Here is a 24,805-nt window from a genome sequence, read left to right as displayed (position 1 = left end):
CAACGGTCCGACCGTGCAGAAGCAGCGGCGTGGTGAGGTGGCCTTGCTGGGTAAAGTGACAGTGGGGACGTTCCAGTCGTGGTGGGTCAGCAGTTCATTGGTGGTGCTTTGCGGTGGTGTAGTGACAGCCCGGCGAGAAGTGCTTGGTGGTGGCGTTACGCGCACTGTCACCATGTATTTTGCTCCAGAACAACGGCCAAGCACTGGTGAGTGGCAGTGATGAAGTAAGTGACACGGTCCCTGACTGAATTAGGGGGGGGCAGTCATGACTTCGGGGTACCGGTTGTGGTTGCGGCGTTCGACCTGTGCCAGTGGGGAAGCGGCCTGTGGGTGATATTTATGCGAAAAGCGATCCGAAATTTAGCAAGTTCCTCGTGGTTCTACGCATGTGGCGCGCAAATGCCTAAATTTGTGCTTTTTTGAAATTATTGAATCAGTGTGTCCAGAGGCGTTTCAACCGCAGGCTTTTATACGTCAAGGATCTTTTGCACCAGGCTTCAAGCCAAGCGAAAGTATGTGCGAGTCAAATGCCGTGTCATTTGGTTGGACCCGTACATACATACCTTGGGGTCGGTAACGGGTGGCGGCATTGGTCATTCAGGTTGCATCTTGAGGAAGACGTGGGATTCGTCCTGGGGACGCTATCTCCGTCTTTCCTATATATCTGTCTCCATTTCACCATGGTCGGCGAGGTCGTGGCAGACAGTCGTTCGCGGTATTTGCTTTGGGACGACATTGCCCCGTGAGGCCCTAATCAGTAGCGTGAAAGCAAATGCGGGCAGTGCACGCTGGCACAGTGTCCCACTCGGAAATTGATAAAGGTCAGGTCCAAGCAGATTCAAAGGGTGACGCTGATCTATCTGCGTACATCACATACAGACGCGCATTCTCTTCCGGGCGAAAACCTAACTATGAGCTGGCTCCACGGCCTGTTAAAATGCCTGGCCGGGGCGCTAAAATTCGCGTCTGTCATGTCGGTCGTTTCAGACGTAGTTGGTGGCGTGACTGCGCACAACGTTGAATTATAAGGTTTTTGAGAGTGGAAAGTTCCGTGCCATATTGCCCTTGGCGTTTTCCATACGACCAGGACCAGGGGTGTCTGCCTATCTCGTTAAATACGTTCTTGCATATCGTTAAATGCGTTCTATAGAAAATGAACGTTCGTTTTTGCGAATATGCTCTCCGCTCCGCCATATATTTATACCCGTTGCCTTCAGGGGTCCATAGGACCATATTAGACGCGCCTTAAGGCCACAATATCGCAGGCAGGCACAGGTGAGGGAAGGGTCGTCTCAGAAAATGATGTGAGAACCAGTTTTAGTTTAGTTTTTCATGCATCGCCAGGTGTTAATGCTCTTGCTCTCGCCAATGCTAATGCCTTGCCTCTGGCCGACTCGGGAGGGGGGGGGGGGGGGGGGTCTTGCCAACTCACGCTGAAAACAAACTTCAACGGACCTGGTTGTCTAGCGTAGCTTTTGATTGTAGGTGCCGATGAGCCCTTCGGAACCTGAAGGAAGGGGGGGAGGTACGTACCGTCTGCCCCCCCCCCCCCGCTCCCCCCAGCCCGGCCTGCGCCGTTGGCCTATCGTGTGAAGATTCGAGAGTTTTGGCTTTGGGGATGTGGGTCGCGCTGGAATGGTGGACATTGGCAAGTTGTCGAGAATGGGAAGGGATGGGTGCCTCATGACACATCGTGTGCGGGGTCTTGGATATTCCACTTCATTCAGTTCCGTTTTAATGGGAGTATATTTTAGGGTCGTAAAAACGTATGATTTCAAATGTGGCACTGACACTAAACAAGTCACTTCACACGGGCAGATACGCTCGGGTTTACGGTAAAGGGACTGCTCGCTTGCCCATCCTCGGTGCGCGCTGCGGCGGTATAGGGTTTAGCTGGTCCGATGCCGGTGGAAAGCGTGTGCTAGGTTCTATGAAGCGAAATTGACAAGCTGGATGTCATACGTAGGGTGGCGCGTCCGTTGCGCGATGCGTGGCACCGCCTTGGCGGTGCCGCACGGGGGGGGGGGGGGGCGTCTGTAGTGGTCCCGCTTTTAGTGGTGGCGCCACCTATATTGCTCCCCTATGCGCGTCTACGAGACGGACGTGGCGCGTGTACCGCCCCGCGGAGCGCGTGTGGAAGGGAAAGGTGGCGCGGCGGGCGCGCCGGCCGTCGGGCAGTCGCGCGTAGGGGGCGGGGAACGGCGGTCCGGCTCGCAGGCTGGGGAGCACTCGCGCGGTCGAACGGTTGCAGCCGTCCGTCTTCGGGAGGTGGTCGTGACGTGAGCGTCGGCAGAGACCGGTCGGCGGTGTTGAACGTTTTCCACGTGGGCCGGTTTCACGCGGTCCCCGTTCACGGCATTGTGACAAGTGTCGCACGGTGGCGGCGTTCTCCGTATGGCTCATCGCTGCTAGGAACGGACCGTCGTAGGGGCACGACAGCGGCGGCTTCACGGCGTCGTGCCGCACGAGCACGTGCGTGGCTCGTGACTGCGCATCACTCGCTTGCCGGGGCGCCGCCGGCCGCAGCGCCTGCGTGATGCGGCGTAGCTGGGAGGCGCATGACGCCGGTGCTGGTGTCTGGGCGGTTCGCGCGAGTCAAGGAGCTTGCCCGGCAGGTGGGGCGGCAGGCCGTAGACAAGGTTGGCGGCGCTGCACTAGAGGTCGGCGCTTCCCAGATGCCGAGGAGCGCCAGCGGCAGGGCGTCCGTCCATCGGGGCGTGACCGCGCAGCGCACGGCCACCCTGAGCCGCCTGTGTATTCGTTCGACGAGCCAGTTCGATGGTGCGGGGCGGCTTGCCAAGCGGATGTGTGAATAGCCCAAGAGCGCGGTCTGCGGTGAGGCGGCTGTGTACGCCGAACCTAGCGACTCATCTGGCGATAAAGGCGCGGGGGACGGTGGCCGCGGTCATGTCGCGGATCGGCAGGGCCTGTGGCCAGTGGATGTACCGGTCGTCGATAGTCAACATGCAAGCGTGGCCTTCGTTGGGCGACATACATCCCACCATGTTAACGTGGATGTGAACGAGCCCTGTCACTGGGCCGGGAAACACGCCCGCAGGTGAGCTTGCGTGCTGTTGCACCTTTGGATGGTACGCCTGGCAGGTTTGGGTCGACATCCGCGAGTTTCTTTTGACGGAGGGCCAGATAAGCCTGCTGGTGATAAGCTGGACATTGGCTCAAACCCCGGGTGCAGCAGGGTGTACACGTGCCAAAAGCAGGCATGGGGCGGCGGCTCTGGCATTCACGGGCGCGTTGTGCCGATGGGGTCTCCACCACGAGCGTCCGGCCACTGGTTAGGGGGGCGTCACACAGCTGTGGGCCGTGGTCGGAGACGCGGAACCGGATGGGCTCGTCCACCTGCTGAGCTGCCGCCGGCGCGCCGGAGTCGTTGACGGCTGGTTCCGGTGCTACAAGCGCGTTTGCGGTGGGAGACAGCCGCCCGGCGGCGCCGTTCATCTTGCCGGCACGTTGCGGGATGTCTGGTGAACTGAGAGATCAAATCGATGTGCCGGGCGCTCGCGTGGGAGTGCCGGGCGATGCCCGACGAGATGGCGTGGGTCAGCAGCTTATAGTGGTCGTTAAAGACGGGCAGTTGCCGCCCATTGACGATGTACCGGATATATGTGGTTGATTTGTATGGGGGGCTATCCCCCCCCCCCCCCCCCAGGCTATCTAACTTACTCCCACAGTGAGCTTGCCTCGCCCCAATTTTGGGGTCCTGAGTATATACAAGGCATTTTAAATTGGACGTCATGATTGTCAGTTTTAATGAAGATTTATAGTTCTTTCATGGGTAAGGCGAACAGAGAAAGTGAAGACTGTGATGTCATGTTCGGCTGAGTGCAGCTGACTGAGGTTATCACGCTTGGGAATTTCTGTGTCTGTACCGTGTTAACTTGATTGTGCTTTCTTTTTCAACAGCATGCATATTTTTAAATATACGATTGAGGTATCTTACTGACCTTGGTCTAATTTGGGACAGCGATCGACAGCGCTCACCACCTCGTCACAGCTCCAACACTCGCTCGTAATGCTTCCAGATGATACGGCGGCAAACACTACAGGTCACAATATCGGTCATCAGAGTGTCGAAGGAGCTACCGACAAAAATCGCAGAGTCCTCCCCGCGCTAAATCACGAAGCCCTTGCCCTGCCAACCCTCGGAACTCCCCAAACAAACCCCACTCACGTCACTAAATGGCGATGCTTCCGAAAACCCTGGACCGCCCATTCTGGATCAAATTAAAGTTTCGGGTGCCATGGCCGCGATTTATACGACGAGAGCGGCGTATTTTTACTAAGCCAAGCGTTTCGTTTTTCTTGTGGACTGTCCGCTCCACCAATAACCTCGCCTCCCTCCATTTTGGACGTCGCGGGCACTGCTTTGCATATTCTTGGTAAAATCACTCCACCTGTCGAGATTTCGGTCGTGCCATTGAACATTCATGTGTCATTACTTCCAAAAATTTGTCTTTTGACTGTGAACTCAATCTGGGCGTCGACTTCACTATTCGACACCAGCCCATGCACAGCCCAGCTGCCATCAATATTAGCTTTTTCACGCTCCCACCATTTCAGTTTCATGTTTGGAACACGATACCTAAAGACTCAGCCCAAAACGACAAAAAAGGGTTCCCTTTGTCCTGAATTAACAGGTGCCCCGTTACACTCTCACCGCCAAAACCCTCTGAGAACGACAAACGAATCTGACGCACTCATTATTGATGACACAAAATCATCTCTTGTTTTTGACAAAACCTTCTAAGTCCCTGCTTTTTCGGAGCTCTTAGTACGCATGAAACTGCCGCGAAATGCCACGCCCACCGAGGCTCTGCGTCATCGAGAAACACACTGACTAGTCCAAATATGAATTGTTAGTCGCACAATCCATAGCCTTTTATGACAAGCCCTCCATTTTAGTACGTTTAAGCAGTGTTACCTACCTCCCGGCAACATCATAAAAAAATGCGTACCGCACAATCCAGCCAGTCTCATGACGCCAGCTACCGTCCACGCAGCTGTCACGGCCATCCCGACTTCGCAGAATGTTCTGCGTCTGCAGAAACCGACACACCTCACAAGACTACTCCGTCCGATTTTCAGTGGAACCACATCCCGGAACCATACCGCACACATCTCCGCGCTACTTAATGCTGCTTAAACACTCTAATGTTTTTTTTCCGGAACTTCGATTCATTACATCAAAGTTACCCCAGTGTACGAACATCACATCGAACTCACGGACACCACTCCGGGTTGCAAAAACCTTTATCGCCAGCCATACGCACGTCGCGACATTATGAAACCCGAGGTCGATACGCTACTCGTAAGTGGTATTATCGATCCTGCCGTCCCTCCCTACAACGCCCCTCCCTACAACGCACTCATTGTTTTGGTCAAGAAGTCATCCTCTTCCGAACATGGTATGTTCGTGGACTGTCGCCTCCTGGACACCCGCATGATCAAACACGATTGGTACCAAAATTATTTTGCTACGGATGCCATAGACCAGCTATCCAGCTGCACAGCATTTTCTTCCCTAGATTTACTTTACTTATTCCATCAGGTCAAGCCAACACCATCATCTCGTCCATACACGGCAGTCACTGCTAACAACGCTCATTACCGGTACAGACGAACGCCCTTTGCCCGGGCTACATCATCCTCATGCCTAAATCGCGCCCCGCAGACCGCACTGTCGGGAATGCAAGGCATCGGCGCATTCCCATATGGAGACGGCATACTTGTAGTCAGCCGTAATAATAAGCAGCACTTAGAAAAGCTACACCGCGTGCTGTCCCGTATGGAGAAAAGCACGTTTTGTACTATGCCCATCAAAATGCTGTTTCGTGCAGCGCTGCATGGACATCTCGATCACATAATTGACACACATGGGGCGTACCCTCACCAATCCAAAACTGAAGTTGTCTAGGAGTTTCCACGCCCAACGTCAGCCCAAGAAATTTGTTCCTTTATTGGATTTTCTAGATTTGATCGACGCCACATTCCGTGAATGTCTGAACTTACCGCGCTATTGGTAAACCTCTCCGTAAAAAAGTCAAATTTGAATGAAGCGACGAGTGCGAAAAGCGTTCCAGTCTATCAAGGACGTCTTGATTCATTACCCCGTTCATTGCTGTCTTGATTTCACGACATTTTTATCTCGCCACTGACGCAAGTGCATTTGCAATCAACGACATCCTGGAATACAAAATTCGCGATGAATTCCACCTTATCTGATACCTTAGCCATTAACTGAACAAAGCAGAACAAAACAACTCAGCCACTGAGAAATAAGCGCTTGCCATCTTCCGGTCTTTAAAAAAATAACCTCCAATACTATGTGCTTGGACCACTTACTCATGCTCGTACAGATCCCTTAATACTGCGAGGATTGTGTAAGGCCACTAACCGCAGTGGTCGACTCACCGGAATGGTCTTTGAAATTATCAAAACACGATTTTGATACCACGCATCTCCCATGACGCCTCAACGCCACAGCCGATGTCTTGTCTCGCGTGAAACCTGAGCCTCAGTCCAAAACAGACTTTCTTGCTATGCTTCGGTCACTGTGTTCGAAAAAGAAGGCTGGACTCGAGACCGGGTCAGAGAGGAAAGAAACAAAGATGCATCTATGATTCCTGTCATTGGGCGATTCTCGAACAAATCAAAAGAGCATTCAGACCTTCAGCTAGACGAGGGGTTATCAAACTACTCCTTCAGTTCCGATGGACCGCTTTATCATGTCGCCTCAAAAACAGCAAAACGCGCCCATACATTGGTCAATTAGAATTCCCAGCTCCAATGAAAATGAGTGCCGTCTAAAAATGCCAGGACATGATGTGGTCAGGTTATTGGAAGTTTGACAAAGCTACTTTTAAAATTTGTCCTTCAGTCTTTTGGAAATGCATGTACACATATATCCACAACTCTGTAAATTCTTATCGTTTGTGTATGGAGCCTGCACTCTCCGTAGTATCAAGCGTGCATCCTTACAACGACACCATCGGCGTCTTATCCGATATGCTTTTCATATTTTGACATTGATGGGCATCTGATAACTAGCTGCCGTGAGAACGCCTACTATCTGTCACGGATCGAACATTTCTCTCGCTGGCATGAATCTATCCCGATTTAAAAAATAAAAAAATAAACCAGGCGGTGATTTAAGCCTTTGTCGAAAACATCACATCTGGAAATATTATTAGCCATTATTTTTATTTAGTGAAAGAGGGTCAAATTTCACTTCACCCGAGACGCCCGCCCATCGCTCAGCTGACGGGTCGGAGAGAACGTCATAAAGGCGGCCACCGGTCCGCGCGTGGACCGGTGTGAAATGCGTAGTCGCGGCTATTGTGCAACATTACCGTCTCTGCGTCGGCACCCCACGCGTGTATCCTGAACACCCGGAAGGCAAGGCTCACGCCGTTGTCTTCCAGGGATGCGCGTGCAGGATGTACGCTTTAGTGATTCGAGAGTGAGCACGTGTGGACCAGTATATATTGCGAGCCTGTTCTATGCAATACAACCAGTGTCTTCTCACCAGCTTTTGGCGTGTCACCTCCAAGATCTCCGACCACCACTGTTCTCCACTCAATTCGAATTTGCTGCCTGCTGGAAAGAAGGCAACGAATCTAGACACCTAGAAGGAAAAGATCAAGCAATTAATCGAATCGCCTAAATTCTTCTGAACATAGCACCTAGCACTGTGACCCTTTCTTGGAGTGCGTTCTGGGGTGCCGAAGCTGTTTTGTGTTCTACGTGGTGTTGAAGCTTTTGATTCTTGCAGATGAGAATAGGCAGCTATTAGCGCCCACTAAGCTAAGCATTTTCATAAGGTATCTTATTCAAAACAATATGCGGGCCTTGAGACACGTCATTCGAAAATTATGCCGCTGACTATCCAGTGCCGACGTTTGTTTACCTGAGTCGCGAGTCATGCATGTTGATATAAAGTTGTATTGAGACCATAACATTTAAGTCAGCAAGAGTGCAGGATGACTAAAGTGTGTCATTGGCATAACCGGGCAGAGGTTATGACGGGCATCACCAATGCCCAGGGAAATGCTATACCACGAGCAGAGGCCATATTACAAGTATTGCAAATACCCAGTAAACTAGTACACTACTAGCAAAGGCCGCTCGAGCCATGACCTACCGCTTTTCGCTTGAGCTGCATGCTCTCAGATCTGCATCATGCGACTTCGGTTTCAAGAACCTGTGTTTGAGGGGTTAGGAGAGCACCGTTGCACACTGCCTTTCGGTTAACGTTCCTTCTCATAATATTGTCGTGTCGCTCTTGGCTATGCAATGGTAAGACCGTTTCCGAAAAGTCTGTTATCATAAGAAAATGTATTCATGCAGCGAACGCAACGGTATTTAGTCTCGTGTACATTGACACACACACACACACACACACACACACACACACACACACACACACACACACACACACACACACACACACACACACACACACACACACACACACACACACACACACACACACACACACACACACACACACACACACACACACACACACACACACACACACACACACACACACACACACACACACACACACACACACACACACACACACACACACACACACACACGCATACATGCTAATGCAAATATGTATATGGAGAAGCTTCGTCAAAGTTATTCGCCTTGCTGCCTGCCACTGCATATTGCCACCGCATGATTTCTGGGAATGCACCAGGTGTCCTCCGTGGGAATGAACTGTTCTTGGCAAATGATAATGGCGTGGACCACACAGCGGGGCAGAAACCTGCCTTGTGACACCTGACAACGTCATGTGTGCCGAATGACCAGCGACTGGATGCAATTGGCGAGTATCCCTACAGTGGTCGTCTGCGGAGCGCTTCCCTGTCGCCCCGGGCTTGGCCGTCTCGGTGCTGCCAAACGTCTCGGGTGCAGCTTGCAACTTGTATTGGCGTGAGGACGCTGGGTCAGACTGGCGGCGCCCGGGGTCAGGTCAGGTGACATCCAGCACCGGCGCGGCAACCCCGGCGGGCCAGCGCTGGGGCGCGAGCCGGGCCAGCCAGCCCGTCGGTCCCCGGCTACACTTTTGCACAGGCGACTCATTCCAAACCATCACCGCATTTACATATTAAGTCTGAAAAATTGAGTACAAACCTGAATTGGATGCATCATACCCCGCAAAAACGCTGGCCAAAGATACGGAGAATAATAAGTTGACATTTCAACGCAGAATTACAGCCCTGATTTTTCTCACTGCTCCTTACAAGGCAAACCCTTTGCAACCATTTAAAATGATCTAGGTAGACTGGGCTTAATAAAGTTTAACAGATGATCACGCCGGCAAGCGCAGCATATTTCATTATACCGTTACACTAAAGCAAAGAAAACCGCTACGTCCGGTACACACTTTGTCGGTAGATACCATCGGTAATCACTCTAACGATCGGCACCAGCCGAACGTTTGCATGGTGTCTAAGCAGACTCCGGCACTATAATCTTCTCATCTCAGTATCAATGTCCGGAGGAAGTCGGCGCAGACCGCGGTATCTCGGACTGTGTGACGGGCCAGCGAGAAGACGCGTCTGTCGCCCAGTCCAGCGGCGGCCCGGTCCGGTGCTCACGCTGGCCCAGAGTGGTGTGCACGTCCGCATCCGGCGGCGGTGACCGACGGCAGGGGACCGCACCGCACCGAAGCGGGGCCGCCACCCGCAGCGCCACCTACAGCGGCGGCAGGAACGCCTTGTTGGCGCGCATCGCCAGCTGGTGACGTTGCATATCCATCATGGCGCGCAGCGTGTCCGCGCTCCCAGTAGAGCCCGGCGAGCCCGAGTCGCCAGACGCGGCCGAGTTGTGGGAAAACACTGCCCGGACGGAACGCAAGTGATCAGCGCAAGCAGTCACGCAGGCTTTGGCAGACGGAAAGCCCACGCGAGTTTTGTCTGCGTGGTACGTTTCCAACGTTCGTGTGGGCCGAGATGTTTGCTGTTTCACTTCGTAGGCATTTAAAAAAGCGATGGTGAAGCTTCCTTTTCATATGAGGGGAGGAGGCTTCGCCCCTCCTCCCAACTTAGGATCCAGCCGCGCACAACTTTGGAGGAAAGTGGGCTCAATCCGGGCAGACTCGTTTCTTGACAAATTTTCGGGCAGGCTTCGCCATTTCAATGGCGCCCCACCCCATAGACATGCTGCAAGACTACACATCCGGTGCAAAAGACGGTAGCACTCATAATTCACGGAAGAGTGGCGATGTGATAGACATTGTTGTCATCGCTGCGTCAAATCATCACATCATCGACTCATGCGTACTGCCTGGAATCCCAACAGAAAGAAACGCATGCTCAAACGCAGCGACGTGCTAGGTGCCTTTTTGATTTAATTCGACTAAGTTCGCCGCCAGATGACGCACAAGCCGGGCAGCGGCAAGACGGGGCCACATTCTGGTGCAGAAGTAGCTACGCCCACACGAACACGTTAGACGAACGAGCCCGGTTGAACGGGGTCACTTTCTGGTGCAGAAGTAGCTACGCCCACACGAACACGTCAGACGAACGAGCCCTGTTGGACGGGGTCACTTTCTGGTGCAGAAGTAGCTACACCCCCGCGAACACGGCATCGGCGGCTATACTGAGGCCGAGCGCGCTGAGGGCAGGCCCAGGCTCAGTGCCCGGCCGTACCGGAGTCGCGGCTGTGACGGTGCCGCAGCGGGGTGGGTTTCTTGGCCGCCGCCGGTGGCGGCGGCGGCGGCGGCGGCGGCGGCGGCGGCGGCGGCGGCGGCGGGGACGACTGGGCCCGACCTCCGCTAGAGCGGCGCCGCACCGACTCCGGCGACGGCTGTGGCGTGTCAGAGTCGTCGGCGCCGAAGTCGAATTCGTCCGGCAGCTCGACAGACGCGTTGTCCGCCTTCATGCGTGCCTTGGCCAGCACCTTCTTCAGCTCAACCGAGTTGCTGGTGCTGAACTGTGGGCGCGGCGGCAGCGCACTATCACAAGGTGGCGGCGAACAGCTCGACGGAGCTGGTGGTGCTCGACAGAGGGCGTGGTAGTGGACATCTAACACAATACCTGCGGTCAGTTCGGCAGAATCAGCGCGGCGGGAATCATAAAGGCGTCGTTGGTCAATACTGCAAGAGCCTCGAGCGCTCGAGGATATCGGTGGAACATGGAGCATCCCGACTCGTTCATGAGGATTAAGGACGTTAGGTGCCGCTGGACCATTGTCCGTAAAGATTACACCAAAACATACGAATGCCATGACGCAAGCAACATCATGGTGGTCAACAATGCCTTGAGCCGTTCGAAACGCCTTACCCCGTCCATTTTCTTCTGAACAGTTATTTGCGAGTAGAGCCTTGGCCCTTCCTCCTGACCGAATAGCTTGACCAGCTTGCTTTTCTCCAGCTTAAATAGTTTCTCTCCGTTGGAGTTTTTGAAGGCTGAGCAAACCCTGTGGATGGTTGACGGTTGCAAACAAAACCCAATCGGCCATACTACGCGTTACCCAATCATCTGTCAGGCACGGTGGTAAAATAGTACACTTTGCTATCATTTCAACTTAATCTGCATTCCGATTCATGCACGCAATTTTACCGGCATGATTCAACTACGTTCTTGTATCCTTCTGCTCATTTATGGTCTTATATATTAAGCGTGCACGTTCAGTGTAGAGCTAAAGACAAAATCAGATGTCACATTTTCTCAGTAGCATTGGGTTACCATGCGCTGCAGTAGGGTGAATACGAGAAGCTACTCATAACGAGCTGGATGTGACGGCCCCATTTATGGGTCCGGACGCGCCTACGGATGCAAACAACCGACCGCCTCCATGGGGGAGGGCATTTTGAACCTGATGCGCGCTCAGTCATGTCTGCCTGTACCTCAGGTGGGAGACAATGCCGCACAGCATTTGGTGGCGGGGATATCGAGAATTGAAAAAAAATATTAAACGCAGTTGATGCGATATTACATTCTGCACAAATAAGAGGACGTGTTACCCCTACTCCACCCACCCCCTGGTGACGTCCGTGAGGGCAGCGCAATGCAGGCAGGTTCTGGTTGGCGTCAGTACCGCATGCATAAACAAAAATATGGGCTGATAATGTATGTATGTCTATGCTGTCTTGATATCCTGAGCGTGATGACTTGGGCAGACGAATATCGTGCGGCACAAGATGTCGGACCAGGCGCAGACTCTGGCATGCCGCCTCCTAGTGGCAGTCTCTAGCCTGCGCTGGCATGCGGGCTCGATCCGTGGGGCGCCTTCTGCGCCTTCCCCACGCCTTCCATCGGGTCTATAGAAGAGGCGCCCGGTCGGGCAGCTACACTAACTTGTCAGAGAAGCCCTTGACTTTAAGCCAGTCATAGACGTCGCCCGGCGGCGAGTGCTGGTAGAGGGCTGCATCGGGCGTTTTCATAATGTCCAGCTGGCGGCGGCGAGCCTGGCGCCACGTGCCCAGCACAGACCGGAGCTCCTCGTCAAAGTCGTTCGATTGGCCGCGCGCCGCTGCGAACCGGCCGGCGGCCACGAGTCGGCAGTTAGACGAAATCATCATCTTCATCATCATCAATTACGAATAACACTTATCAACACACGAGCATTGTGTGGAATTCAGCAATACGTAACCCAAGGCTTGTTTGAAAAAGATAAGGCCAGATTGGAAACCGTTTTTTACTGCATACGTTATGACCGTTCTTCTCCTATGTTGATATGTCTGCACGCTTAGGTTTAATATGCACATGCACATCACACAAGCTGGATGTGTCTGGACCATGCAAGCTTCCGCTGGTCCGACTACCACCCATTGCATTTGCATGCAATGCTGCGAGTCAAATGCGTCCGATCAGCCAGGAGAGTTGCGCGCGGCGGCGGCGCCCCCGTCACACCCACCTTTCTGGGGACGCCGCTTGGGTCGGGCCGGCTTCTTGGCCGGCGGGGGCGTGGTGCGGCGGGCCGGCATCGGCGGTGGCGGCGGCGGCGGCGGCGGCGGCGGCGGCACCGGCGCCGCCTCGTCATCGCTGGTGTACGGAGAGTAGGGATCCGTCGCTGCGTCAGGCGCCGGGTCGGCAGGCAAGGTCAGGCTCGGCCACGTGTGTCCGGGTGCGGATCAGCGGAGTGCCCATCACACGACAGCGCCATGGCATATGCATGGAAGTTCATGACAGAAATAGTGTACTCTGACAACTTAGCTAACGTTTGCGTCCAGTCATGATGCATTGGTACTGCTGAGCGATCAACAAACTATGCGCACCATCCAACAATTTATAATTTACCAACTATGTACGCCTGGCAGGCACCATGGCAGCGTGTTCCCTTGGCAACGGACTAGCACTGACAGGTGGGTGCTCTAAGCAGTCAGCAAGCAGCCTACAAACCCAGCGGACTGGTATGGAACAGGACCAGCGCCACGAGCAGCCCCGACGCCTGCAGTGGGCCGCGTGCTACCCTCCCCCTCCCTCCATCTTACCTCTGCTGCAGGACGCAGTAGTACAAACGACGTCTTAAATGGAGTTGCCACGTCTGCCATGGGAGAAATGCTGTGCCCAGCGTGTGCTAACTGCTGACTGCGACATTAGTGCTTTTTTCTGTTCATCGTGCTTGTTGATACTTGACACACTTCTGTGCGCGCACTTACTCGTGATACGCAATGTGTCTAAGGTGACCTTGTTAGGTGACCAAAGGTATGCGAGTGACATGAAACCGTTTGTCACAATTCTGATGAAATGCTTCTAAACTGACGCAAATCAGAAATTATACAGACCCAATCACAACAGGGTGTGTCGCATTGCGAACAAAGCAGGGAACTGCAAGCTCTAATTTAAGCCGCGGGCTGCGGCGGTGACACAGCTTTGTATGCGCTATCGGATTGCAAACCATTGGAACTCAGGTGGCAGCTCATGTTAAAAAGGCGAACGAGGTGACATGGTTAGTAAAGCCATCAATAGATGGCGGCATCCGTCATTTTAACGACGATACCTCAATGTAACATCTCTCATAATGCCTTCACTCCAACAATATGTATTTTGCGACTGGGCTTGTGACGCGAATCGCTGATAAGGTTGCCTTTAAATATCACACGTACATGCATCAATGCAAGGTTTTCGCTTTCCAACTACCTTCGGCCTATTAGAAGCTTGCAATGGCAGATAGCTTGTTCGTGCTCAAAATGCTTGCAACGTTTTTAGAACAGCCTAGGCCTGCAAATACCATCGTAGTTTCTAGCGAATCATTTTCACATGCAAAGCACCACGCTCTAGTGAAGACGGATTTGTGATCTGGCGTTGCTGGTGTTCCCTTGCTACAGCCTCTTATGTGGGTTACAATAAGACTAAAAATGAACTGGAGAGCTTATAGTCGAAGGTATTTGTTCAGGGTTGCCACGCCTGCTTGCTTGAACAAATCCAATATGAATGTATGTCCATTTATAGCGCGTCAGCATGACTCCCATTGCTATTTCGGAACCAGATCTTAAACCCCATGATCAATCAGTCCATGTCCGAAACGATGATTGCTCTAAGATATTGTTTTGCAGCATTCCATGACTCGTACATAACCCAGTTTTGTCTGATACCATTGCAGACCGGCATGTGCGTGTTACGCGTCTACACCTCTACAGTGTGAATTACTCTGACCCTCGACTTTGTCATGAAGGGCGATGGTTGTGGCAAAAGACTTCGTACAGCGATCTGTCGGTCAATGTGCAACACACAGCAAAAAAGGTGAAAGTTTTGACTGATTCTGTCGGCGACCTGGTTTCAAACACCGGGACCGATGAATAAAGCAGTCTCGCCTCAGTGCCACTGACAATGGTGTTTCTGTTAAGGAATCAGTTTTTATTTGTTTCTTGCTGCAAAGCCGTGCCATCAGAACGAAGCGACATACAGGCAGATGCGAACCGAAACGGCACTCACACACAGTAAATATTTTACTTATAAACATCTCGCGGGCCAGCAGTCGGTCTGAAGCACGCTGCCAGCAACGCGCACGACCAAAGGTGCTCACACGAACAAGCGTCCCAAAGCACGTTCCAGACAACGCCGTCCGGACGGAGGGTTGACTGCGACGAGCTCAGTGTGCAGGACACATCAACGAAACATCGCAGAGAGGCTAGCGGTCTCCGCACGCTGGCTATTTTCTGGTCGCCTCGGCAGCAGGGGCGGGGGGGGGGGGGGGGGGTCGTGAGCTAAGCCGGGGTGGGACGCGTCCTGCCGGCGGCACCTGCTGCCGCGGCTTGTACCAGCCCACCACACGGTCAGGGCGCCAGCTGACGTCGTCAGTCACTAGCCCATGGGTGGGATCGCGCCCTGATCCGCTGACCGCCGCACGGTGGCTGCGGGACGGCGCATGGACGGACACAACATGCTGGATGGCCCCGGGTCGGTCGGGCGCGCCGGCGGGTCAGCTTTTATGGGGCGTGTATGGGGCGTGTCAGCGTGTAGCGACACTCAGCTTAACGCGATGCTCAGAACGCGCCACATGCCGGCGCATGCTGAACCGCCTGTTCGGCCCAGGCTAGGGTGCTGGTCGCGACACTAACCAATGACGTAGCTGCACACACCTTGTGCTATGCTCAGGTAGGGCATGGAGTGCGCGTCGCGCACCACTGCTTTACACGGACGCGACGGCCATACTGCGACACCATCGTAAAAGTCAATAATTAGATATTATCAGTCAACTCATATCAAGCCAGCCTCACCAAATGTAGCGTTATGGACTGGAAATATTATTCTGCAGAATACATTCACTTGGCCTGCCTGCAGCCATGCGCACAGTAAAACTAGCTGTTACCGCATCCGCCCTTCAGCAGTGTTCAGGGCACCACTGGGACAGGGTGACCAATCTAGAGCACCAGTCCGCCGGGGGGGGGGGGGGGGGGTATCTGGGACGGCGCCACTGGCCCGGCCCAGCAACCACCTGGGGGTCCCGTGAGCCGACAGGAGCTCCCTGGATCGCCTGCCAGCCCCACGGACCCCACCATGTAGTTTGTGCACCACAGAGCAGCCCAGATCTAGCACCACCCACCTGGAGAACTGATCTCCCTCTGGGAGGGGCCCCACGCGCCGTCCGTGGACGAGTAGCGTCACCCGACGGCGGTCCGCGCGCCATCGCCAGCCCCGACACCTTCCGACCCCCAGACCGGCGTTGGCGGGGCGCCAGCGGACGGACCAGACACGCAGCGGCTGGCCGGCACACGCGTGACGTCACAACACGGCCCCAAGCGGACAGAGCACACTGCACGGAGACGCCACTGGAGGGCGGGTCGCGGCCGGGGGCGCGGCGGTCGCCCCCTATCTACATGTACCGGAATTCACCTTTCTTGTCCTGCTTCTCTCTCTTCACCCAGTCGGCAGAGGCGGCGGGATCCTGGGCATTGGGGGACCAGTGTGAGTACTGGAGAGCATGTGGCTATGGCGCTCAGCACGTTTCACTGCATTTTGAAGACACCGCAAAACGAAACGCGAAACACAATAGTTGTGGAACGAAAATTGATGACGATAAAATCTGGAACGAATGCAACCAAACATCAACGTCTTCGGCCTCGCTTTCATTTGGCCCACATCTGTTCCTCGCCAGCCTCCTACCCTGCTCGTTTGGCGCCGGTTGACCCGCCTCCCGGCAGGACCGCGCCGCTCGCGCCACTCACCGAGTCGTCCGGCCCGACAGGCGTGACGATGGTGTGCGGCACGTGCGCCGTCTGGCCGCGACTGTTGCGCGCTCGCCACCACTTCCGGCTGTCATCGATCACCTGGGGTCGGAGGTCAGCCGCGGCTTAGACGGGACCAGCGCCGGGTCACAGGACTCGCGTCTTCATCTCGCCAAACGCGGCGGTCGACCCAGTGTGATGTAACGCGGTGTGACAGCACAGCCCGACTGTACAACCGGTGACAACAACGTGGGGCAGATCCCGTAGTCGAGACACCAATATCTGTGGTGAAAATCTTGCAGCTAAATCGGTTTAGGGGCCTAGGTCATAAGCTCAACGAACTGACGCAGGACGACAGGTCCGGTCCTGTTTAGAGCCGGCAGCTTGTGCTGCCGGCTCCCCACCGGCCGGAGCGCAGCGGGCGACAGCCCTGCGCCGGCCCGGGGTCGGTCCGCGGAGCTCACCTCCAGGTACTCGCCGCGCGTCACAGTCAGCTCCTTGTCGTTGTTGGCAGTGCGTGGGTAGGTGACCTGCACGATACGGGCGGAGCGCAGCTTCAAGTCATCAAACCAGATCCGCTGCTGCCGGAGGAAGCTGCTGGCGCCCATTGACTCGGCGCTGGCATCACTGCGGGCCCCTTGAGCGCCTCGCTCCGAGGAGGGCGTGCGGGTCCGCTCCCTGCAACCCACGACAGGTCACCGACGGAGTCCGATATACCGGCCCAGTAACAACAGTTCCCTGCAACGGAGGAGAGGTCGCCGACAGTCTGACATATCGACCCAGTAACAACGGCTCCCTGCAACGGAGGAGAGGTCGCCGACAGTCTGACATATCGACCCAGTAACAACGGCTCCCTGCAACGGAGGAGAGGTCACCGACACAGTAACAACAGCTCTCTGCAACGCACGAGAGGTCATAGACAGAGTCCGATATGCCGGCCCAGTAACAACGGCTCCCTGCAACAACGAGAGGTTACCGACAGAGTTTGACATACTGACACAGTAACAACGGTAAGACAGTGACCCACAAGTTGTTATCGTCGGACGTGTGACGAGTGACACAGCAACGACAACTTCCCGTTACACTCTCTTCAAGTTTGAAGTGGCCCCGGTACATCTGTGTGGGTCATTGGTAACATAAAAAACAATGCGTCCCTGAATACATCGCTATCGGAAACGCATTTCGTCTCGGCTGTGTCGATGGCACCTCATCTCTCATTTCGACTACGGCACTGTTATCTCACCTCTCATCTCGACTGTGCCACTGTTGTCTTACCCCTCATCCCGGCTGTGCTGCTGTTCTATTTCCTCTCATCTCGACTGTGCCGATGTGATCTTTCCTGTCATCTCGGCGGTGCCGCTGTCGTCTCACCTCTCATCTCGACTGCGCCGCTGTGATCTTTCCCCTCATCTCGACGGTGCCGCTGTCGTCTCACCCCTCATCCCGGCGGTGCCGCTGTCGTCTCACCTCTCATCTCGGCTGTGCCGCTGTCGTCTCACCTCTCATCCCGGCGGTGTCGCTGTCGTCTCACCTCTCATCCCGGCGGTGTCGCTGTCGTCTCACCTCTCATCACGGCGGTGCCGCTGTCGTCTCACCTCTCATCTCGGCGGTGCCGCTGTCGTCTCACCTCTCATCTCGGCTGTGCCGCTGTCGTCTCACCTCTCATCTCGGCTGTGCCGCTGCTGGCGCCGGTAACCGCCGCGGCTGGACGGCGAGGGCAGGCTGGGCTGGTCCGAGTCGTAGTACGGATCCGAGTTGTAGCGATCATCGCGGAAGGCGTGTTCCCTCCGCTCCGCCTGCGCAGCAGCGGGACGAGCGCGTCAGAGTGGTCACGACAGCGAGCCGCATTGGCTGCTATCCGATTAAGCAAAAATCAGCAGCATTCGCCAGCCACCAAAAACTGGACACCATGCCCCCCGCCCCTGCGGTATTTCTGCGGCTGCGGACATGCATCTCTCTTTATAATCTGATCTGCACTGTCGCAGTGTAACGGACGCTCTTCCTTCCAGGCATAGGAGGCGATGCGGCCGTAGCGTTGCTCCCTGCTCCAGTACTGACCTCCTGTTCGGCGCGGCGGATCTTGTCGGCACGCAACCTCTGGGCCTCGCCGGCGGCGGCGGCGCGCATGGCAGAGCCACCCCGCTCGCGCTCCTCGTGCAAATCCGGTGCCCATCCGTCCATGAATACGGGATTGTACGGCGGTAGGTGGCCCTCCCACTGGTCCCTGCAGCAGGTCAGTGACGGTCAGTGTCTCGGTCAGAGACGCAATGTTACAGGACGGCAAGCGACCCTCGCACTGATCCTCGCCACAGCCAGAGATAGTCAGTGTCTCAGTCAGAGACGCAGTGTCGCAGGACAGCAGGCGACCCTCACACCGATCCCCGCGACAGGCCAGAGACGGTCAGTGTCTCAGTCAAAGACGCGGTGTCGCAGGACAGTAGGCGGCCTTCTTAGTGCAATAGTCTCTACGCAACGTAGTTGGTTTGGAAGTACGGTCGGGTCGCTGCTACAGACTGAAATATAGTTACATACGACACAAGTTCACACAGCACAAGCCCCGATGAACCTTGACAATCGACAGTATGACGACATCCACTTCTTGCTCGACTCGCAACACTGCCATCATTCTGCTGCCGTGTGCTGCGCCCCATCACGGTGTGTGTGTTTATGTGCGGGGAGGGGGCCGCACTGCAGTCGTTGGCTCGACTGACCTGGGCCGGCACCAGGCCTCGCCCAGCGAGTGCCACAGCTCCGATTCCTTGCTGGTCAGACAGTTGACCAGCAGGTCAATGGCGTCGCGGGTGAGCAGCGGCGCCACCACCTCGACCGGCAGGTTGGCGCCGTGGTTGGAGTCGCGCGACGCGTCCACAATCAGCGCCAGCGGCGTGAACAGGAAGTGCACCAGTTCCGGCGCGTTCGGATCGTGGATGTGCGCCTTCAGCTTCGCCTGCAAGATGGCGGCAGCGAGCGCTCCGTCAGAGCGGTCCACGGTGGCGCACAGGGACACGTGTGTGTGTGGGGGGGGGGGGGGGGGATGGGAGGATGGGGAGCATTGTGTTCACATGAGTCTACGACAACTTATGTCTAATAATATATGGTGTCATACAGGCATGACATGAAATACGCGTCATGTTATGTTGCAGACCTCGAGATATATGCGATAAAACATCAAACGTCACAACGCATTATGTATTTGGTTAGTGTTGTCTAACAGCGATTTCCATACTTCACCAACCGATAGTAAACTGAGCTCCAAGTGGACTACAACCGTAACAAGTTTCCAAACAATACAAACGATAGTAACGGAAGCGTTCTGTTTGCTTTAACACATCACCACAGGGCCGTTGTGTCGTTATACGGGTTGGTACATGGCAGCTACCCTCTCGTATTATCTCTGTAGGCGTGCGAGCGTGAACATCTTCATGATTCAGTGCTTCTAACAGTCGAAAGTATAATGTCTTAGCCGCTTACCCAATGATGTCATAAATGCTGCACCATCAGGAGAAAAGCTATTGGGTCACATGGAACCAGGAAGTATCCCACGGGTGAAATGCCAGCAAACTATCGCCACCAGCCACACCTGAACGACCCGCTGACCAGGTGGCTCGACAACCCCTTCACAAAGCCAGAGCTGATGCATACTGACACGGCTCGGTGGCCGCGAGAAAGGCCGAGGGGAGGGGAAGGGAAGCGGCCACTCCCCTGGCGCTCACTCACTGGAACTACGCGCAGTCCAAACGGTGCCGGCGCGGCGTGTGACCGCCTACACACATGCTCAGTCGGGCGAGACGAGGTCTGACCGGATTCTGTGTGGCCTGGTCTGATCCAAGAGCTCTGTGTGACCCGGTCTTATCCAAGAGGTGTGTGTGGCCCGGCCTGACTAGGAAATCCTCGTGACGTGGTTGCAAGGATTGCATGGCCCGCTTGGGTGTGTTAGGATTCAGCATCTCCGGCTCAGTATCGGCCCTTCGTCAGACGCACGAGATCCGCTGCTGATGACCCCTCGTCAGACGCACGAGATCCGCGTCCGGCGGCCCCTCGTCAGACGCATGAGATCTGCTGCTGGTGGCCCCTCGTCAGACGCACGAGATCTGCTGCTGGTGGCCCCTCGTCATACGCACGAGATGCGCTGCTGGTGGCCCCTCGTTAGACGCACGAGATCCGCATCCGGCGGCCCCTCGTCAGACGCATGAGATCTGCTGCTGGTGGCCCCTCATCAGACGCACGAGATCTGCTGCTGGTGGCCCCTCGTCAGACGCACGAGATCCGCGTCCGGCGGCCCCTCGTCAGACGCATGAGATCTGCTACTGGTGGCCCATCGTCAGACGCACGAGATCCGCGTCCGACGGCCCCTCATCAGACGCATTTCATGCGTGTCGAACGAGACGCGCAGCGTGCCCGCGGCCGCGCCTGCGTAGCTTTCGCCGCCCTGTCAGCGCGGCGGCGGGTCGTGCGGCCGACACGCGGCCGGCGGTCAGTGGCGCAGAACCGACCGGTTCGGGAGGTCACGCTGCACCGCCTCATTGGACACCGGGAGGCCGGGTGCGGGCTCGGCCGTCCTCCGCCAGGACGGCACTCCTCAGCTGGTGAGCACTCCAGTTCGCGGTCAACAGACAGGCTTCGGGAAGACAGTCAAGCCGGGCAGGGGAGGGAAGGTTATTTGGCCCAAGCAAGGGAAAATCTGTCAGGGTAAAGTGCGATTTCCCTTACCAGTACGGCTGAGTGTTTGATGCGTCCGTGAAACTTACCAGAAGATTGAAAGAAAGCTTGAATTTCTGCAAAATCTCAACGAAATCCCTGCGCGGTGGGGGTTTGGCTCTCATCGACAGAAGCCCCTCTCCGATTTCCTTCTTCTTCATTTTGCGGCTTCTGAAATGAGAGGTGTATGGTATTAAGGAAACCAAACAGATTAAGAGACGCTCATAGTTCTACCTACTACCTGCGGCTACATAAATGCCACCCAAAACCCAAACGCAATCGGCGCAAAATGACTAACGGTAGGGGAAGCAGCAACACAAGATGCCTGATCATGGAAAGATAACTGACGCAGTGTGTTCAGGCAAAGACCGTCAGCACCAAGTAAAAGACGCACATAACTTCAAAAACCTGCAGGGGAGCGGAGGCACATAATGTCTTTCATAATCCCTCCCCAGTGGACAATAACGGGCAACAAGAGATCAAACTCTGTCATCTGCACCCGCTTTCAGGCGCAACCACATGCTCCCTTGACTGCATCACGACAGCCAGATGGCATAACTCGCCTGCAACGACACCTCATAAAATATACCACGTTACATAACCAGCAGTTCGTGAATATCCGTTTCGCTTTCGCTGAGCCAGCGCAGCATCGGCGGGCCGGAGTTGCACACCCGCTGACGCCGGGCGGCACGAGAGAGCGGCGGTACGTGGCTCCCGTACGGGCTGACTGACCGTGGCAGAGACCCGTGGCCGAGCCGAGCCCCAGCCCGCCCCCAGTCCGCTCCCGGCCGGACCGTGGCCGGCTCCGTCACAAACAGCCCACACGCCGGGCGCGACAAACACGCACGGGTCCTAGCACGCAGCGCCTCTCCACACGCACAGGTGTTATCGCCGGCGTGCGCTGACCGGGCTCACGACAGGCACGCGATGCCCCGCCGCGGCTGCTCGAGCGGCCGTCACCTGCCCCGGCTGCCGCTGGTGGTGGGGCGGCATCCGCCGGCCGCTGGCGCCGGGCTGGCTCTGCAGCGCGCTGGCTCAGCCCCGGGACAACCGGCACGATCAGGCGCCAGCCGAGCGGTGGGCGGGTCGGGCGCGAGGTACCGCCGATGCTCGGCTCTCGGCGGCACCGGTGCAGCTAGAGTGCAGGCCGCCCCCTCCCCAGTGCGTCCCAAGCCCGGCAACAGCGGCGCGCCGATCGTTTCAAATCAATTTAAGCGATCAGCCCGAGCCTAAACACGGGGCGCTTCCCACCATTTCACCCAGAGAGCGCTTGGTCATCATTTGTGTCACTCGCCTGAGTAGTTCTCTCGCCAGAGCTGCGCTTTGAGCAGCGGCTTTTCCCAGCCGGCGGAGCCGCCTACTTAACCGACCACTGTTCAGGTACTCACACGCGGCGCATCCAAAAGGTATAGATACACACTTGTGGTGGCTCACTACCTAAATGTACTTAACCGAGTAAACAGAAAAACCAAATACACTCACGGCTTTCCAGGGACAGATGCTGACTACGGAACTTAGCCAGCTCTCCGACGACATTAAGTCGGCGGAGCACCTATAGTTACATCTCTACTCACTTGCGACGCTTCTCCAGCTCGTGGGCGGCCACCGCGGCGTGCTGCAGGCGCGCGATGAACTTCTCGATGTCGTCGAAGCAGTGATTGAGCACGGACACGTCGCGCTCGTACTTCTCGGAGGAGGTGGATGAGACGTCGTCGGTGTTGACATCGCTGCCGGCGCGCTCTCGCTCGCGCGAGCTGTGGCGCGAGCTCTCGAAATCTGCCGAGAGACGCGCACCACGTGTGGCGGTCAAGCCTCGGTCGGGCTCGGCCACAGACCAGGCATGGGCCGTGCCCGGACGGCGCAGACAGCCCTTTGAGCGCGCTCGGCATTGCAGGTACGGTGTGAAGATGATCGGAATGAGTGGGTCCAATGGTTCGACATTATCCGTCAGTGAGGTCATTGTCAGTTAATGGCTAACGTGCCGGGCGGTGCGGTTCAAAAGTGCGGTCAGTACTCGAGATAGCTGGCTTTGATACCACCGACACAGCCTTATTCGAACCCTTCCAACTCAATGTCGTGGTGTCTCCAGTCCAAATAGCACCCCATCTCGGTCTCTCAAAGCTTCATGACACCGCCTGTCGCTTAGTAAACAGCGGCAGCAAACCCAGTCCGCGGCTGGCTCTCTAACCCAGCGACCGCGCCGGCCGTTCCGGTGCGTCCAGCCAGTGCATGCACGCAAATCGAGTGAGCATGCATTTGGTTGGCATTTAGAAACCGGGAGTCGGCCTTCCCATGCCGGCCAGGCGTGGCGTAATGCGTCGGCGCCGCTCAGACGTGCGATGCTTGTCGCAACTGCCCGCCGTGAGCCGCAAGAGCCTGGCGAGCTCTACCCAGGCGCGCGACGTCCGCCTAATTATACTCTACAGAAGCGGCGCGCTCTCGAGCGCACGTCTGGCCGGCCGCGGGCCGGAAGCGGGCGCCGTTCTGCGGCGAGCGCTCGCCGCTCCGGCCAGCTGCCGGTCCCCCGCCAGCGGCCCGGCGGTCCGGCGGTCCGGCGGTCCGGCGGTCCGGCGGAGCGTCCCCGCAGCGGCAAGGCCGTCGCTGCCACTCTCTGACCGGCTCTTGACTGTGAGGACTGAGCCATTCAGTCTGGCAATCAGGCACCAGTCAGCCAGCCAATCACCCGTCACAAGCACCCCGGCCGAGCGCGGGACACGACAGACATGGCGCGGACACATCTTGCAGGGGTCAATGTACTTGAAACCAAAAGAAAAAAGGTGCGAAAGGATCTTACAGTAGTAAGCATATTTCGTGCCGGAAAAGTTGCTGACGGATCTCGCAGGAGGTTCTAGACAAATTTCTTCAGCGCACAATGATTCCGAGCGAGCACACAGGTTGTGCGTAATTTTGTCATCCTAACGTCAACTAACCAAAAAGTACACCTCGAAAGTCCCGGGTCGGCCCAGACCAGTCAGTCACGCTTTTCATTGGCGTGTACCTTTGGAACCACTGACTGCCTCGCCATGAACTTTTCACAAGTAGGGCAGTCAAATATAAAACACAGCCTTACACAGGCAACTTCTTTCTTGCGTAAGGCTGTGTTTTGGCTGTGTAAGGCGTAAGGCATGGGTTTGTCCGTTCCCGAGTTTGAACGATTACAATGATCTTTATACGTTCTCAATACGTCGACACACAACGCAGTCCAAGACCAAAATAATCTTACGATCGCACAAGCACAGGATGAAACATGGGCTTGTTGCCATGGCAGCCGGGGATTGATATCGTGGCGATAACCCGACTTTCCGTGCGGCCCGAGTCGCTACAAGCCCAAAAGCGCTACACTTACTCGTGGAATACGAAACGCTCTATTCATAGATATATAATTCCACAACAGCAGGGGTTTAGGTTTTTATTTAATTGGGAAGCCTCCAGCCATCACCAACTGAACAGAAGACAGTG

General features: G+C 55.7%; 1 protein-coding gene and 1 long non-coding RNA gene across 2 annotated transcripts in view; both read right to left on the bottom strand.

Moving 5' to 3' along the window:
- Positions 1-8,941: 8,941 nt before the first annotated feature.
- Positions 8,942-10,762, bottom strand: LOC119111906 (uncharacterized). Its single transcript, XR_005095641.1, has 2 exons — positions 10,686-10,762; positions 8,942-9,872 (listed from the first exon to the last, which is right to left on the bottom strand). It is a non-coding gene; the product is annotated as an uncharacterized LOC119111906 (long non-coding RNA).
- A 4,040-nt stretch (positions 10,763-14,802) lies between these two features.
- LOC119111904 (epidermal growth factor receptor kinase substrate 8) overlaps positions 14,803-24,805 on the bottom strand; it is a 40,516-nt gene continuing 30,513 nt past the window's right edge. Inside the window, exons 7-14 of the mRNA XM_037235775.1 lie at positions 22,921-23,122; positions 21,397-21,517; positions 19,360-19,595; positions 18,707-18,872; positions 18,308-18,444; positions 17,113-17,326; positions 16,649-16,750; positions 14,803-16,368 (exon numbers count right to left, since the gene is read on the bottom strand). Of these exons, the coding sequence (XP_037091670.1) occupies positions 16,297-16,368; positions 16,649-16,750; positions 17,113-17,326; positions 18,308-18,444; positions 18,707-18,872; positions 19,360-19,595; positions 21,397-21,517; positions 22,921-23,122 (1,250 nt within the window). The 3' untranslated portion in view covers positions 14,803-16,296. The remainder of the gene's footprint in view (positions 16,369-16,648; positions 16,751-17,112; positions 17,327-18,307; positions 18,445-18,706; positions 18,873-19,359; positions 19,596-21,396; positions 21,518-22,920; positions 23,123-24,805) is intronic.

Source organism: Pollicipes pollicipes, unplaced genomic scaffold (genome assembly GCF_011947565.3).
Source record: "Pollicipes pollicipes isolate AB1234 unplaced genomic scaffold, Ppol_2.1 Scaffold_7261;HRSCAF=8764_pilon_pilon_pilon, whole genome shotgun sequence".
NCBI lineage: Eukaryota > Metazoa > Arthropoda > Thecostraca > Pollicipedomorpha > Pollicipedidae > Pollicipes > Pollicipes pollicipes.
Note: the sequence above shows the minus strand (reverse complement) of the source record. Positions and strands in the feature narration are given on the sequence as shown.